At 43.1% G+C, this 16,802-nt stretch overlaps 1 protein-coding gene across 4 annotated transcripts in view; it reads right to left on the reverse strand.

Annotated features, from left to right (window-relative positions):
* Positions 1 to 6,477: 6,477 nt before the first annotated feature.
* The window catches only part of tmtc3 (transmembrane O-mannosyltransferase targeting cadherins 3), a 67,896-nt gene continuing 57,571 nt past the window's right edge, over positions 6,478 to 16,802 (reverse strand). For all 4 annotated transcript variants that reach the window (XM_069904299.1, XM_069904301.1, XM_069904298.1 and 1 more), the window contains 3 exons: positions 14,627 to 14,796; positions 12,912 to 13,138; positions 6,478 to 9,219 (listed from right to left, as the gene is read on the reverse strand). In XM_069904299.1, coding sequence (XP_069760400.1) covers positions 8,399 to 9,219; positions 12,912 to 13,138; positions 14,627 to 14,796 — 1,218 coding nt within the window. In that variant the 3' untranslated portion in view covers positions 6,478 to 8,398. The remainder of the gene's footprint in view (positions 9,220 to 12,911; positions 13,139 to 14,626; positions 14,797 to 16,802) is intronic.

The following is a 16,802-nucleotide window of genomic DNA, read 5'->3' on the forward strand; positions in this document are numbered from 1 at the left end:
GATTTTGCACCTACCCACTTGAATACATGTGCTTTTTGAGTCTAGAGAAAATTAGACATAATACCAGGAAAATTAAGGTCTCGTTGGATAAGACATGGGATCCATTTATGGTTTATTACCACAATTTGATTAATTGAGGTACAGAGATGCAGTTGATTGGTATGTTTTGCTGGACCTCTGGAGATGATTGCTTGATTCCAAGACTGCTAAAATAATTCAACTTTGTTTAGAAGGAGGAGTAAGAGCAATTATCTTTTTTTTTCACTTAGTCTTTTTTTCGGGGCAATAAAAACTTAAGGGTTTGATTATGATTTCATGTACTATCATTAATGTACAATATGAACATCAATATAAATATATACTGTAGTTGGTTCTTTAGGAATGTATTACTTACATTTTCAATCAAACTCAATAAAATATTTTAAACAATAAAAAACCTATCCCCAGCATCTCCCCAAAACTTTCCTCCCCTCACCTTGTTTAGATGACCTCTGGTGTTTGCTACTCCTGCCTTGGGATAACGGTACAGGCTGTCCACCTTATCTGTGCCTCTCAGAATCTTGTAGACCTCTATTAAGTTACCTCTCATCCTTCTTCGCTCCAAAGAGAAAAGTCTTAGCTCTACTAACCTTGCCTCATAAGACTTATTTTCCAATCCAAGCAACATCTTTTAGTTTAGATTTCTAGCATCTGCAGTACTTTGATTTTGAACAAGGTTATGCATGTTTCATGATAATAAGGTGACTAAAGATATGAAAGTAACCGTGAGAAAGAACAAGGACGCTTATGAAAGAGAACTCAATGCAGGGAAGTGAGAGAGTAATTCCATGATTTAACGCTGCCTTGATTGGGAATTGTCACTATAATCTCATTGACTCTTTGGGGTATGTCTCTGACTTGAAAAGGTATTTTCTGCTATAATAAATAACACATCTTTCCCATAGTTTTTGATTCACCGAATAGAATATTTTTCAAGACACACAATCCCTTTATAAAATCAAGAAATGATTGTGAAGTGTGAAATTCAGCACCTTGGACAGAGCTGAACTGCCTTAGAATGGTACTGGGAGCATCAAGCAGAATTCTCCAGTCAAATCCCTGGAGTGAGACTCAAACTCTCAACCTTCTCTCTCTCTCTCTGTGACAAAGCCCATATATACTGATGCACAGGGACACTTCAGAAACTCGTTGCAAATTGGCTGCCAGGATTGGAGGACATGTCAAGGTTGGAGCAACGAAGGATGAAAAGTGACTTAAGATTAAGAGGGGCTTAAATATGGTGGACAACCAGCACCTTTTAATTCAGGATGACAGTAGCAAATATTGAAGGACATCTGGTTAATGTGAATGGAGGAAAGTTTAGGGGAGCCATCAGAGTGTTGAGAGCCAGCGGAGTAACAGGCCCTTCTGGCCCATAGGTCTGTGCCACCCAATTGACCCCAATTAGCCTACAACCCCCGTATGTTTCTAAAGGGTGGGAGGAAATCAGAGCACCCAAAGGAAACCCACACAGTCAATGGGACAATGTACAAATCCTTACAGACAGTTCTGGATTCAGATCTGGGTCACTGTCCCTGTAATATTGTTGCACTAACCATGGTTCCCATCTCATTGAATGGTGAAGCAGGCTCGATGAGACGGATTGCCTACTCCTACTCCTAGTTCTTGGTGTATTATAAAAGCAAATTGTCACTAGATCCAAGAGACTTTGCAGTGGTAAGTATGCACAGAACTGCAAAAAAATGTTCAAACCATTCCATGGAAGGTTAAGAGACTCTTTTATGGGGTATAGATGAAATCAGTTTGGAGACACTTTTAAGGAGTTTAGAAGGGGTGGATCAGATCAGTTTGAGAATACATTGTCCTCTAACCAGCTGCTCTCATTTACAGAAACTGCATTCAGAAGGGATGCAATGCTTGACCTCTACTATTATTAGCTGCTGGCCCAAGCTGGTGTACAGATGGTCCCCACCAGCCGATCACGTGGCCTTAAGCACAGCGGAGACTGTGACTATGGAGGTCAGTTGCTATCTGCTCTGAGGTTCAGCTATAGTCTCGCTTCAACAATTATGGCCCCCCTCCTGCCTGCTGCGAACAGCCACGCCGATGCCCTGGGCAGGGTGACCCTGGGGCAGGACAGTCCTGACTCACCACCAAGCACTGGCTCCAATCCCTGCAACATGTCATCATTCGACTCAAACCTTTTTTCCTTTCCTTCTGTTTCTTTGTCTTCCTGTTTGTTCTTTCTTTCCTTCCTCCCTTAGATATGCAATTATTTATCTATAAGCCCAGAAAAAAAAGGAAAAAAGGACTTTATTCCCTTGAGTGTGGAAGAATGAGGGAAGATTTGATAAGAAGTATTTAAAATTATAAAGGGGATAGACAGAGTAAATGTAGATAGGCTTTTTCTGAGGGTGGGTGAGATTAAAAAAAAACCAGAGGACATGGGTTAAGAGAGTCAGAGGAAATGTTTAGGGGGAACTTCACACAGAGAGCAGTGGGAGTGTGGAACGAGCTGCCAGCTGAAGAGGTGAATGTGGGCTCAATTTTAACATTTAAGAGAAATTTGGACAGATACATTGATAGGAGGGATATGGAGGGCTACGAACTGGGTACAGGTCAGTGGGGCTAAGAAAAAATAGTTTGTCATAGACTAGAAGAGCCTGTTTCTGTGCTGTAATGTTCATTGGTTCTACTAGATCTATACATATATGATTGGGAGCATTTTGAAAGAAGCTGCGATCATGGTGTGTTGCATACCACAGTGATTCATGACTAGCGACCAGGCAGGTGGTACAGACGCTGACTTTGTTCACACCAAACACCAGTGAAGGTCAAACTAGAGCAGACTGGTCCAAGACCAGTCAATATTAGTGCATTGTAACATTTCCTTCCACAGAAAGCCGCTTACGTCTTATCCAATTGTAGCATGTGACTGCTCAATACAAAGAAAGACAGAAAAATGGTTGCTACAATGATAGGAAATACTGGCTATTCACAAACACAGGGAGCAGAGTTTGTGAAACAAAATCAGAAACCTGATTTCCCCGGACATATGAGCTGCTGGTGTCAGTCACAACACGGTGGGGGGGGGGAACCTCCATCCCATCTGAGTCAGGAGACAGTAAATGCCAGCCATTGAGCCTCAAGAACCAAATAGCGTTTGAACTGTAATTAAGATATTACAACAGACCCAGCTTACACTGGCAAGAGGGAATGCTACACTCTCTTTGTCCCCATAAGCAGGTTACGTGCCTTGTTTTGTAGCCTCAGAACTAGACTGAGCCAATTAAACATATTCATTCAGAACGAGGTGCGAGGGGAAAGATTTAAGAGACTTGAGGGGCACTTCCAAAGACCTAAGGGATTAATAGGTTCATTGGTTATATGGGTCTATTTGGGCAGCACGGACCTGTAGACTGGACTGTTACTGTACTGTATCTCTAAAATTAAATTAAACTTACATTTAATATGGACAAGCAAGGTTCAAGGGCCCGTTTCCTTGCTGTAACGCTCTATGAGAGTGTGTTTATTTATCTATCCCATTATATAAACCCTTTTTTCTGCCTCATGGCTTATTGTGGTTCTATAATTCCTATTTGGTGCAATTTGCATGCCTGTTCAGCAACAGCTGGCAAGAATCCCTGTGCATTTATATATTATGACAATAAATTACTCTCATGACTCTGGAGTGTTCTACCCAGAACATTGTTGGAACCGCAGTCATTTTAATTCAAATATAGATCAATCGATTTTTGGGCAAGAGAATCATGGGATATGGAGACCAGGCAGCAAAACAGCAGTGAGGGAGAAATCAGCCACTATTTGAACTTGTGGAATTCCCCACCATAGACAGGAGTTGAGACCAGTTTGTTACATAGATTCAAAATTCCCTTTTGGCTAAAGGGATCAGGAGGTTATGGAGGGGGAAAAGTAGGAATTGGGTAAGTCCTAATAATCATCCGTGATGGGTGGAGCAGGCTCGAAGGGCTGAATGGCCTTCTCCTACACCTATTTTCTATGTTTCTATCTCAATGAATGGTGGAGCAGGCTAGAATAGATGGATGGCCATCTCCAGGGACAAGTTCTGGTCCACCCACATTGATGTAATAGCCAAGAAAGCGCACCAGCGCCTCTATTTCCTCAGGAAATATAACGCCACCTGCATTCCTCAGTAGCTTCAACAGATACAAACTGAGAGAGTGCACCATTGCGTGGTACGGGAACTGCTCCGCCCAAGCCCACGAGAAACTGCAGAGTTGTGAATACAATTCAGACCATCACACCTACATCCCTCCCCTCCATCAATGTTTCCAGTTGCCCTGGAAAAGCAGGCAGTGTATTAAAAGACTCACGCCACCCTGACTACAGTCTCTTTACTCTCCATCTGTCAGGAAGTTTCATGAGAGTGAGATCATGTATCACCAGTTTCTTTCTCACTGTCATCAGACCCCTCAACGAACCTCTGACCAGTAAAATAATGTCACCTTTGAAGAGTGTGAGGAACTAACTGATGTCTCTGTGCAAGTCTGGATCCTGGGCTATGCTTTTAACTGGTGTACACGTAGGTTGACCAGTAGGACTACTTGCAAAACAAACCTTCTCATTGTACCTTGGTTCACGTAACAATAAACTTGAACAAGTTAGTAGAATGGAACGAGAGGTGATTCAATATTCTCAAAGAAAACTGAGCACTAAGGCCTGGAAAAGTGAGAGCGAGTGCAACCTCAACTTATCCATCCCACTGGCAGAATGAAGTTTAAGGTCATTGTGTCCTGGTGCTAATTTTCAAATGACCCTTAACAATGAGTCAGTTTCCTTCCTGTATCGACTGCCCTTTGTGTTTTGATCAAAACAATCATTTTTTTTAAAAAAAAACATAGTACAATTGTGGGAAGTTATTTAACAGGAACCCATCCAGCCTAATCGGACCCTTAGTTTCAAAAAATAGCAGCTCAGTCATGTTGTGATGGAGCTATGTAGAAGGTAAGGACTGAGAATTCAGTACTAAAGTTATTTAAGTCACCACGACAAGGTTGATGTCAGCCAGGGTAGGGGTGTTAGTTGGGTGGAAAGTCATTGATATGGAGGAAGCAGCTGCACAGGCTTAATAGGAAGGACTGGATCTCATGCAAAGAGTGGGAAGGCACCTGGTGCCTTTTATACTGCTGCAGTCTTCTTCTATTCAATCACTAACAGATCCTCAGACATCTTCAATGGGATCTTAGGAAACATGGACCTTTCCTTCACAGTTTCCCCTCAGATCGGTTTATCCAGGGAGAACCCACGAGATACAGACACTCCAGAGCAGCATGCTTTCACCTTCATTGGAACACACACATCTCTCCCCCACCACATGATCCACGGAGAAATGCCATTAAAGTGCAGTTATAACAAAGAACGCCACATGCGCAGGCCCTTTGGGCCACGATGCTGTGCCGAATGACAGAAACCCCAGACCCTGTTCTAGATCTAGGGAGCTTAGACGCAGGAAGAGTGGGAGGGTCAGCCATTGGAAACAAAAATTTCCAAACACAAATGATAGTAAGTCAATGGAATTCACTACTCCAGAGAATAGTGAGTCGTGCAAATATACAGAAGTTCGGCCTTTGGCCAGCGCATCCATGTCAAGCAAGTTTTCTACCAGAGCAAATCCCATTTACCTGCATTTAGTCAATGTCCCACTCGACCTTTCCTATGTAGGACCTGTCCAAACATCTTTTAAATGTCACAATTAGACCCACCTCGATCATTTCCCCATTCCAGATACCCAGCACATTCTTCATGAAAAAGTGCCCCACAGGTCCTTCTTTACATTTTCCCACTCACCTCACTCAAGAGTTTATGAATCACAAAATCCATAACAGGCAAATTTCTTCAATTTACTTCATGTCACAGAACCTGCTCCCCTTCCTGTCCCAGATAAACTTTGCAGCAAACAATTACTTTTCCAATGTGGTCAAATTGGCATGAAACCAATTCCTTGAAATAGGGTCAGTTTTGGCACAGAGAAGAGTTGAGGCCAATGTTCAATTAATGGGCCAAGGAGCCTTCTCCTTCATCCTTGTGTGCTTGTAAATGTTGGAAATCTGAAATAAAAATATTCAGCAGGCCAGGCAGCATGTGTGGGGAGAGAAACAGTTTCAGGTCCACTTGTTTAATGCTTTCCTCTACTGAATGATTTTATGTTGGGAGGGTGGGACTGAAGCAAGGAGGCTTTTTTGCTTATAGAGGACTATAGTTCTATGCAGTCCTCTTGACTCACATCTGTGGACGTGTGATCAAGCACATTCAAAGCCAGAATAAAATCTTTCATCTGACAGAAACCCTGGGAATCAAGCAAAGAGGTGGAAAGGAGGCCAAAATCTTACTGCTGCTGTGGGGCTACACAAGGGGCTCTCGGATCTCCTCCTGCTCTCGATCCTACGTTTGTACGCGGGTCCCCTTTAAGAGAAAACAGATGCAATGTCACAGTGCTCCAAGATTCAAATTTTATTTCCATTCAAGCAAGGACAAAAAAAATGTTCTTGTTTTAAGTGAGAGGTTATAACACTTGTTAGTCTCCAAAAAACAATTATTAAGGATACCAGACCTTGGTTAAAAGGGCACATTTCGAGTCAGTGGTTTGATCGGCTAACAACTTGCATAAATTAAATGGCAAAACCAAATGACATAGAATAAGACTGCAGTGTTATTTGTCAGCAGAATTTTTGACATGACCTCATTTATAAACAATTCCTGGGCCTTGTGGTTACACACAACCAAAGGACCGAAATTGCCTCCATTGTAAGCTGACAATTTGTGATTACCACACTTTAATCTAACTCAAACATCGAAAGCAAGCAAAAAATAAAGTTTCACATAATACTAAATTAAAGATAAAGCAATATCACATATATGATTTGTTATAATACGTATCAGTGCATGTATTGACTTGAAATGAATGGTTACGTGTTTATGTATGGGTATAACAAAGAAGATCACAGCACAAGCATTGCTTTGAAGTTTGCAGCAGTATTCATAGCAGGAGTGGTTTAACTTTAGCAGATATGTCGTCGCCACAGTAACAGGTTTCCACAGAAAAGGAAAGCTGATCAGTTCTGAGCACTGCACACATGATGGAAGTGAACAAAACACTCAGCACCATTGTACAAGTAAGTGGCTGTGGAGGGAAGCCATGACATTTCAGAGTCCAACTAGATTGTATGCACACTTGGGGAAACCGCGAGAGTCCTCTGCAATTTCTCTCTTCTTAAACCATCATAGATTCCCAGGTCTGAACGATGATCAAAGCTTGTCACTTGTAATTTTATATAATCAGAGCTTAAACTGCAGTATATTTTGGGGATAAAGCATCCTATCCGTGACCCCACTGCAATCATTAGCTAAAGTTGCCAATCAACCAGCTTGCCATCCAACTAGCAGTGGAGATTCCCACCTAGTGCAGCACGTGGCTCACACATCCATGAAGGAAAAGCACAGCTGGTCTCACAGTGCCAAGAGGAGGTAAAGGTGTATTAGACGTTTTGAACCCTGAGCCCTGCCTCAAGGTATGAGCAAATTACAGACATGAAGGCAGGGCGTGCCCATGGGGAGCAACAAGAAAGATTCTCACAGAACTCCCTTCCAAGAGGATAACTTCTTCAGGTTAGGCATCTCTCAAAGAGATTTTGCAGTGGAGCAATTGAATGCTTTTGCAGGGAGTGCATAAAGGAGCCTGGTCACCGGGAGATGTCCAGCTTGGTGGTGTTGTGGTGGGGGGATGTGGGAAGAAATAAGTTTCTGCTAACCCCACCAATCAGCAACAACGTCTACCAACTTCTGCAGGCCAAATTGGTTTCCAAACAATGACCAAAAGGGAGGTTGCCAGCAAATGCTTCTGCTACCTCAGCCTAGATTCACCAATGACAAATGTAATAGTTGGGACACTTCCTCAAGCAAAACCTGCTCACTTCAGCTATCCAGGATTCAAATGCCATTCACGCAGTGAAATGGGGATGGGGGTGGTGGGAGGGTCCACTGGTGATAGGCGGGACCTGAGAAGGGAGGTAGAACTGCCTGGGAACTATTAATCTACTGGACAAACCCTTGCTTCTGTGACAGCCCTGAAATGTTTCCTTAGAAGCCTCTCTTCACAAGTTTTTACACCATTTTTCTGCACAAAGAACTGCTGCCCCTAGATTAGGAAACTGGTTGGAGGTAGGAGTCTTTCACTTTTGTTACATTAGTTTTAAACTCGCATTCAGAAATACGACTGGCTTTGTTGGTATTACAATTCTTATTCAAATTACTTTGCATAAAGTAATCTTCCCTGCATGGCAGGAAACAAAGTATTGTTGTCACAATATAATAGTCAATTTGAAAGGACAGTGATCATATGCAAACCTGGATTTTGCTTCTACTCAACGTTCAAAATACGTTCAATCTCTTCTAGTCGCTTTAAGGCTGCAGCACGTTTTTTTTCAATTTCTTTTATCTCTTTATTGGACTTTTTTTTTGTCCGTTTGTTGAGCCCATTTGGGGATTGTTTCGAGTCGCTGGGAGGCTCTGTGTGGGGTTCAGTTGCACCCACTGCTCTTGAAGCCTTTGGTTCATTGCTGTGCCCCTTCAGGTTCTTAGTTGGTGGTTCCTGTCCCACCCGCTTTGTGTGAGCAGTTGTCGGTGGGTGTTGCAATGGCCTACCATTGCCCTGTGCTGCTAACTTGGTACGTACAATGCTCAGGTGACGATGAATGTATTCCTCATCTGGCGCCAAGGCTAGGGTCTCAGACAGACAAGCCTCAGCCTTCACGAGTTCCTTCTCTTCAAAGTATACCACACACAAGTTATGCTTGCCCTGAATGTTGGTGGGGTCAATCTCCAGGATCCTTTCAAAGCACTGCTTGGCACCCTTAATATCTTTCATTCGATTCATTAGAATGTCTCCTTTCAGAATGAGGCCTTTGATGTGGTCAGGGTGATGATGCAACAGCTCTGTGAGAACTGGCAGCGCTTCCAACTCCATCCCTGTCTGCGAGTACAGCAAGGCCAGGTTAAACAATGCACTTCGGAAGCCTGGCTGCACCTCAATGGACTTCTTCATCCAGGCTTCAGCCTCAATGTTTTGCTTGTTGTCCATGGCGAGCATGCCCAGATTGAAGTACCCATTTGCATCCTGTGGCTCCATTGCCACATAGCTTAAAAATCGTTTCTTGGCCTCTGGCCTTAGGCTGGCCTCGCCTTTGACAGAAACAGAGAGAAGGAAAACATTCAAGCCCAGCATTCCCTCTTTCTTGGTTCTACTCACTCTCCCTTGTAGTCATCTCACCAAATCAGAATCTTACAGCCCTTCAGCCAACTTATCCAAGTTGGCATTTGGAGCTAGAGCCATCTTCCTGCATTTGGGCCATATCCTTTCAAACCATTCCCATCCATACATCTATCCCAATGTCATTCGGCTGTGGTAATTGTATCTGGTTCCGGTAGTTCGTTCCAGATACAACTCTCGGAGTTTAAAAAAAAAATTCACTCATATCTCACCTCTTGTCCTGGAATAGTCTATCCAGGGAAAAGGAACATTAGCACTTAGCAATCTAATTTTCCAGTGACTGCAACCAAGCCACAAGCCACCTTTATTTGTTGAATGGGAGGGCTGGCTTATGGCTTCCCCAAGAATGACACAAAGATCCATTGGGTGGCACAGTTAGTGTAGTGGTTTGCACAACGCTCTTACAGCACCAATGATCGGGACTGGGGTTCGAATTCATGCTGTCTATAAGGTGTTTTGTTCTCCCAGTGTCTGTGTGGGTTTTCCCTGGGTGCTCTGACTTCCTCCCACCATTCAAAACATATCGAGGGTTGTAAGTTAATTGGGTAGCACGGGCTTTTGGGCCAAATGGGTCTGTTACCATGCTGAATGTCTGATTTTAAAATTTAAACTATTATGTGCATGTTAAACTTTTTGCTTTAGACAGAGTGGTGGGTATTTGAAGTTGTGGTGGAAGCAGATACAATAGTAGTGTTTAAGAGGTTTCCTGATAAGACACATGAATATGCAGGGAGTGAAGGGATATGGATCAGGTGCAAGCATGAGAGATTTAGATTAATGGGCATTATGTTCAGAGCAGATATTGATGGGCCAAAGGGTCTGGGCTGCAATGTTCCATGTTCTATTGCATTGAATGTCTGTCATTTGACCCAATGGATCTAGTGTTTTCGTCCCATAAGCCTCCTCCTCTCCCTCTTCCATTAAACCATTAGCAAAGCCTTCTATTCTCTTCCTTCACTTCATCAATGCCATGAGCCTTAATGCAGGGTGTCGACCAGAAACATCAACCATCCCTCTGCCTCCATAGATGCTACCTGACCCGCCAAGTTCTCTTCACAGTTTGTTCCTCCAGAATCCAGCATCTGCAACCTCATCTGTCTCCAAACTTAGCCACTCCATGTGGAAGGTAGTGCGACATTCCAACCACTTGAGCAATGATGATTTCTCCTAATATTTCTAATGAATTTATTAGCGGCCTCAAATCACATGGGCATGAAGCCATACATCCAGGAGCAGGTCTTTCAATCATTCATCAATAAAGTTGGCATTCTGAGCAAGTTGCACTTGCCCATAGCCTTCTGAACACTTCCTATCCATACCTCTGTCCATATGTCTTTTGAACGTCAACATTGTACCTACTTCTATAGCTTCTCCTGGCAGCTCATTCCAGATAATGATCCACCTTCAGTGAAAAGAAAATGCTCCTTGGGCCCCTCTTAAATCTTTCACCTTAAACCTATGTCCTCCAGTTCTAGAATAGTCTACCCTGGGAAAAATCTGTGAGCATCATCTTATCCTCGCCCTCATGATTTCATGTACCCCTCAGCCTCCTTCACTCTCGGGAATAAAGATATAGCCAATCCAGCCTCCCCTTAGAACTAAAGCCCTGGATTCCTGATCAAACTTTGGTGAATCTCTTCTGCACCCTTTCCAACTTCATGACATCCTTCCTATAGCTGGGTGTCTTGAATTGCAAACAGTAGAGCAAGCGTGTCTCATTAATGCTTTGAACAGCTGAATCATGAGGTCCAAACATTTGTACTCAGCATCCTGCCCAATGAAGGCAACATGCCAAATGCTGCCTTTTCCATACAAAAGAACGAAGGGGGGGGGGGTTCCTCGTGGAAGCATTTTGAATTTTGAAAGGCCTGGCGAGAGAAGATGTGGCAAAGCGATCTCCAAAGGTAGGGGAGTCTAAGATAAGAGGGCACAACTACAGGACTGAAGGGTGTCCACAGAGTAGAGAACCTCTGGAATTTGCTACCACGGGGGCTATGGAGGCCAGGTCATTGGGTGTATTTAAGGCAGAGATTGATGGGTATTGGAATAATCGGGGTATCAAAGGTGATGGGGAGAAGGCCGGGGAGTGGGGCTGAGTGGGAAAACGGATCATTTCGTGTTGGAATGGTGGAGCGGACTCGATGGGCCGAATAGCCTACTTTAATTCTAGTTCCTATATTTTATGGTCTGATAACAAACAACAGTGGATCCAGCACCCAACCCCTGCTGCACAACCACCAGTCACAGGCCTCCAATCACAACTAAACTTCCTTCAAGCCAGGTTTGTATCCCACTGGCTGGCTCATCTTGGATGCCATGATCCCATGCCCTCCAGATTAGCCTACTATGTGGGACCTTGTCTAAAGCCTTATTAAAGTCCATGAAGACATTTACAGCCACGCCCACATTAATCACCTTCGACACCATTGCAAAAAAAATGATCTTATTCATGAGACACCACTGTCCACACCCAAAGCCATGCTGACCATCTCTAATCAGTCCTTGTGGAACGGTTCTCCCTATATTGACAAACAGAGGCTGTACAAAGTTGAAGTGTGGTGGGATGGTAATAGCTAGATGATCTTCTCATCCTTTCTCCTCCATTAATTAGGTACATATGGCGTGTTGAACTCCAGTTCCCATCTGAAACAGCTGCCTCACTACCTTCACTGCAACACTGAAGCTCACACTGAATTTATATTAAGGCAGAGAGGCGAACAATGCATTGCCTCATAACCCAAGGTTAGAGGCAGCTTTTAACATGTTTGAGTTAAAAGTCCTACAGTAGCTGCTTGGAATCTCTAATTAATAGGCACACAGCATGAAAACAGGCCATTCAGCCCAACTTGTTGATGCCAACCAAGACCAATAAGCATACCCATCTAATCCTTTCCTAACCAGGCACTTATAATCCCTGAAATCTATTCTCTCACACATCTCCAACTCCACTCTGACACTTCTACACAGTTACACAGAGGATAATTTACATACAGTTTATTTCTCTTGGTGTGTGATATAGCCATAGTTAAAGGTGGCGCGGTTAGCCCAATGCTGTTACAGCGCCAGCGATCAGGACCGGGGTTCAAATGCTGTGCTGATCGTAAGGAGTTTGTACATTCTCTTTGTGACGTGTCTGTGTGGGTTTTCCCCAGGGGCTCTGGTTTCCTCGCACTGCTCAAAAACATACTGGGAGTTGTAGGTCAATTGGGTGTAATTGGGCAGCGTGGATTCATGGGCCAAAAGGGCCTGTTACCATGCTCTATGTCTAAATTTAAATCTAGAGACAACCATAGACTTAGACATTAGCTTCTCGTCTTCATTTCCTCTGAAGATGAGCATGTGTTCATCTGTTACTCACTGAAATACAAGAGATGGCTATTTGTCCATGAAGTCGATCAGGTCCCATCAGGATCCCACCTGTACATTCTTTTATTTCCTGCTTTCTCCTGTATATCACAAACTTTCCTATACAAATAAAAGCTCCCACAGTCTCAATGGGTCCCAAGGAAAAATGATGAAAATAACTAGGCTTGCAACTGGACTTTGTGGCCCAATTAAACTTCATTACAAACGGAACAGGTATCTGATTTGCCAGCCTACTTACCTGACTCTTGCATGAGAAGACCAGAGTTAAATAGTGCCAACTTATGGTTTGAACTGATTTCCAGAGCCTGGTTGAAATGTTTCAAGGCTTCAGATGGGTCTTTGAGCTCAATGTAAACGATTGCCAGATTGTACCAGAGATCAGCGTTCATCCTGTCCAGTTCCAGAGCCCTTATGTAGGCATCCCTAGCCTCCAGAGGCCGGTCCATCTTCAGAAGCAGTTCACCCCTAAGAATGAAAGCATGAGATACTTAGCACCCAGTCAGGGCATCGGTTGCAGTTCTGAATTGCAGAACAAAGCATCAACTTTTCCTATTTGTTCCTTGTCCTGTCTTTAACAATTCTGGGATGATCTGAGGTTTGAGACGTTATTATGTTCACAAGTACAGTTGCACCAAAATTCTTACTTGCAGCAGCCAAACAGGTGCACAAGATGGCAATAGATTAAGAGATGGGGAAGTGCAGAGAGACCTAGGGGTACTTGTACATCAGTCTCTGAAGGCGAGCATGCAGGTACAGCAGGCGGTTAAAAAGGCAAATGGTAGGTTGGCCTTCATATCAAGAGGGTTTGAGTCTAGGAACAAGGATACCTTACTGCAGCTGTACAGGGCCTTGGTGAGACCCCACCTGGAGTATTGTGTGCAGTTTTGGTCACCTTATCTAAGGAAGGATGTTCTTGCAATGGAGGGAGTGCAGAGGCGATTCACCAGGCTGATACCTGGAATGGCAGGAATGACTTAGGAGGAAAGATTGCGCAAATTGGGATTGTACTCGCTGGAGTTGAGAAGATTGAGAGGGGATCTCATAGAGACATATAAAATTCTGGCAGGACTGGACAGAATGGATGCAGATGGGATGTTTCCAATAATGGGAAAATCCAGAACCCGGGGCCATGGTTTGGGGATAATAGGCAAACCATTTAGGACCGAGATGAGGAGGAATTTCTTTACCCAGAGGGTGGTGAATCTGTGGAATTCATTGCCACACAGGGCAGTAGAGGCAGGTTCATTAAATCTATTTAAGAGGGAATTAGATCTATTTCTTCAGTCTAAGGGTATTAAAGGTTACGGAGAGAAGGCGGGGACGGGGTACTGAACTTTAAGATCAGCCATGATCTTGTTGAATGGCGGAGCAGGCTCGAAGGGTCGAATGACCTATTCCTGCTCCTATCTTCTATCTTCTATACACCAACTTCCATTTAAATTACGATAAATGCAAGATAGAAATAGAGATAATATCAAGGGATGGAAAAATATTCAGTTATGGTTAGTGCAAAATAAAAAATGTTTCAGTAGTACAGGTTGATCTTTTAGTGGTCCTGGGGTAGTTTCTGGTGAAGGTAGTACAGGAAGGTTCAAGAACCTGACAGCTGTTGGATAAAAACTGTTCTTGGTCTTGGAGGTGCTGGAGTTCAGGCTTATGTACTTTCTGCTGAAGATAGCAGCGAGAAGTGATTGTGACCAGGGTGATGGGGTTTCTTTATGATGTTGGCTGTCCTCTAAAGGCAGTGCCTCACAAAATGCTTTCAATTGCCAGGACATCAGTGTCCATAATGAACTTTCGAAACAGACAAGGGGGTGGGAAGAGAAAAATAAGAGAATCAGTGAACAAGAACATGGGAGTGGAGCCGGGCACAACCACTCTTTTAGAGGCTGGCGTTGGCACTGCAGGCTGAAAAGATTGCTTCTGTTCTTTTGAATTTCTATGATTAGATACCTGTTGATGTATGCCTGTTTAAAATCCGGCCTCATGCTGATTGCTTGCCGGTATAATTGGTCAGCCTCTTCCAAGCGCGATTCGTTTCCTCGAATCAAATTTGCGAGGTTAATGTAAACATTCAGATGATTTGGTGCAACGCGTGTGGCATACTTCTTTCCTGGGATAACCTTTCTCAAAAGAGGAAAGGCAAAACATGTTCACAAGTCTGGCAGTCAATCGAGAACAAGATAAACAAACTGCAGTACTGCACGGAATAAACATCAGCAGAAGTCTGTTTTCTTGAATAGGTACAAGTTCTTAAGTAGTATATGAAAACCTATAAAACAGTCAAAGGGCATTTGGCCTTTTAACTGATTGCCTCAGCACCAATATGCACACATTGGATTACTAGTACATACGTGCATATACACAAGACAAGTGAGGCATGCTGAGGACACAAACATTTCATTCAAACACACCATTACCAAATATGCTTATGCAATTTATTAAAGCCTAAATATGTTTATAGGGGCAACAATAAATAATGAAATAGCTTTGACAAATGTTATTCTATTATTTGGGAAGGGTGGGAAACCCAGCAATAACAAACTCGGAAACTAAAAGTCTGTAACTATGGAGTGCGGCTAAACAATGCTTGCTAATCAGAGAAGGCAGGACAACTTTATTCGTGTGATTTTTCCTTCCATCTAATTTAATATTTTGGAGAGTTCATTCGGTTGCTACGGACTATCCATGTTTCTCGCTCATGTGGACTTTTAGAAAGCACTTCAGGAAACTGGTTGGAAAAAGGATTAAAGTACACCGATTGGCAGGACGTGACTATGGCTTAAAGATTCTGCTGGGATGTTGACTTTTATAAAAAGGGAATACTGCATTCTTATGTGGTCACATCTCGACATCAGTCGAAAGGCTGCCACAAAACCTCAACAGGACAATACAAACCATTGACAGCTAAATTATGAAGATACTTTGAGTGTAAGAATTTACTGTCAGATACACAAGTACAATACAGGTCGAGTACCCCGTATTCAATGCTCTGAAAACTGAAAATCCATAAACCGAACTTTTTTTTTAAGAGCCGACATGACATCACAAGTTTTCTAAAAATCACCACCTGACGCCCATGTGGAGTTCGGATGTCTGAAGGTGCCAGTTTGGTGAAATCAAAGAAGGTCTTCTTGACATTGGGATACAGTGGTTGCAGATACAAAAGACAGAGGGATAAGAGGATTAAAAAAATTATTTGAATATTAGTGTAGTACACAATAACTATAACACTATACCATCGGGTGCGGTGCCATCCGCATCAAAGAAGTCACCTTTGACTCCTGGGCAGGAGCAGGGACTGGTGGTGGGGAGGTGTCAGGACCGGCAGCACCGGAGGAAACATTTAAAGCCACCGAGGAGAATTGAGTGTTTGGTGCTGCATTTATCTTCTTTTGTAAGCAGAGATTGGTTTTTTTTGATTAAGTATTAAACAATACTTCATGTGAATTTTCCACTTGTCAGGTCGTTTAACCACTAAGACAATATTTTGCTGATACTACTGTCCTGCTTAGTTCCATTGTTCTGAAAACCGAAAAAACCCAATAACTGGAAAAATATCTGGTCCCAAGTGTTTCAGATACAGGGTATTGTACAGTATACAAATGCAGCTATATTCTTGCTTTGCTGTAGCAACACAAAATAATTGATCTAAACCCATCTTTTATTCCAATGAGGATAAAGGATTGAGGGTCTAATTGAGGATTTTATACTCTTGTATTTAATATGAAGAGAACACAATCTATCTCAGATTGGGAAAACTAGGTGCAAGGGTACTCTATATTTAAATTGGACTGGACCATTAAGTCAGGAAGAAGTTCTTCAAACAATAGGTGGCAAAAATCCAGAATTTCCTAGCCAAAACAAAAGAGATCTGGACAACTAGACTACAAGACAATAAGACACAAGAGCAGAAATTGGCCATTCAGCCCATCACCTGCCCTGCCATTGAGTTGATCCATTTTCTCACTCAGCCTAACTGCCTGGTCTTCTCCCCATGCCCTGGCTAATCAAGAACCTATCAACCTCTCGCTTAAATCTGTGGAATTTGTTGCTACAGGCAGTTGTGGAGGGCACCCAATAGCCTGGCCTCCACAACCACCTGTGGCAACAAATACCACAGATTCAC

This window comes from Narcine bancroftii, chromosome 11 (assembly GCF_036971445.1).
Source record: "Narcine bancroftii isolate sNarBan1 chromosome 11, sNarBan1.hap1, whole genome shotgun sequence".
Classification (NCBI taxonomy): domain Eukaryota; kingdom Metazoa; phylum Chordata; class Chondrichthyes; order Torpediniformes; family Narcinidae; genus Narcine; species Narcine bancroftii.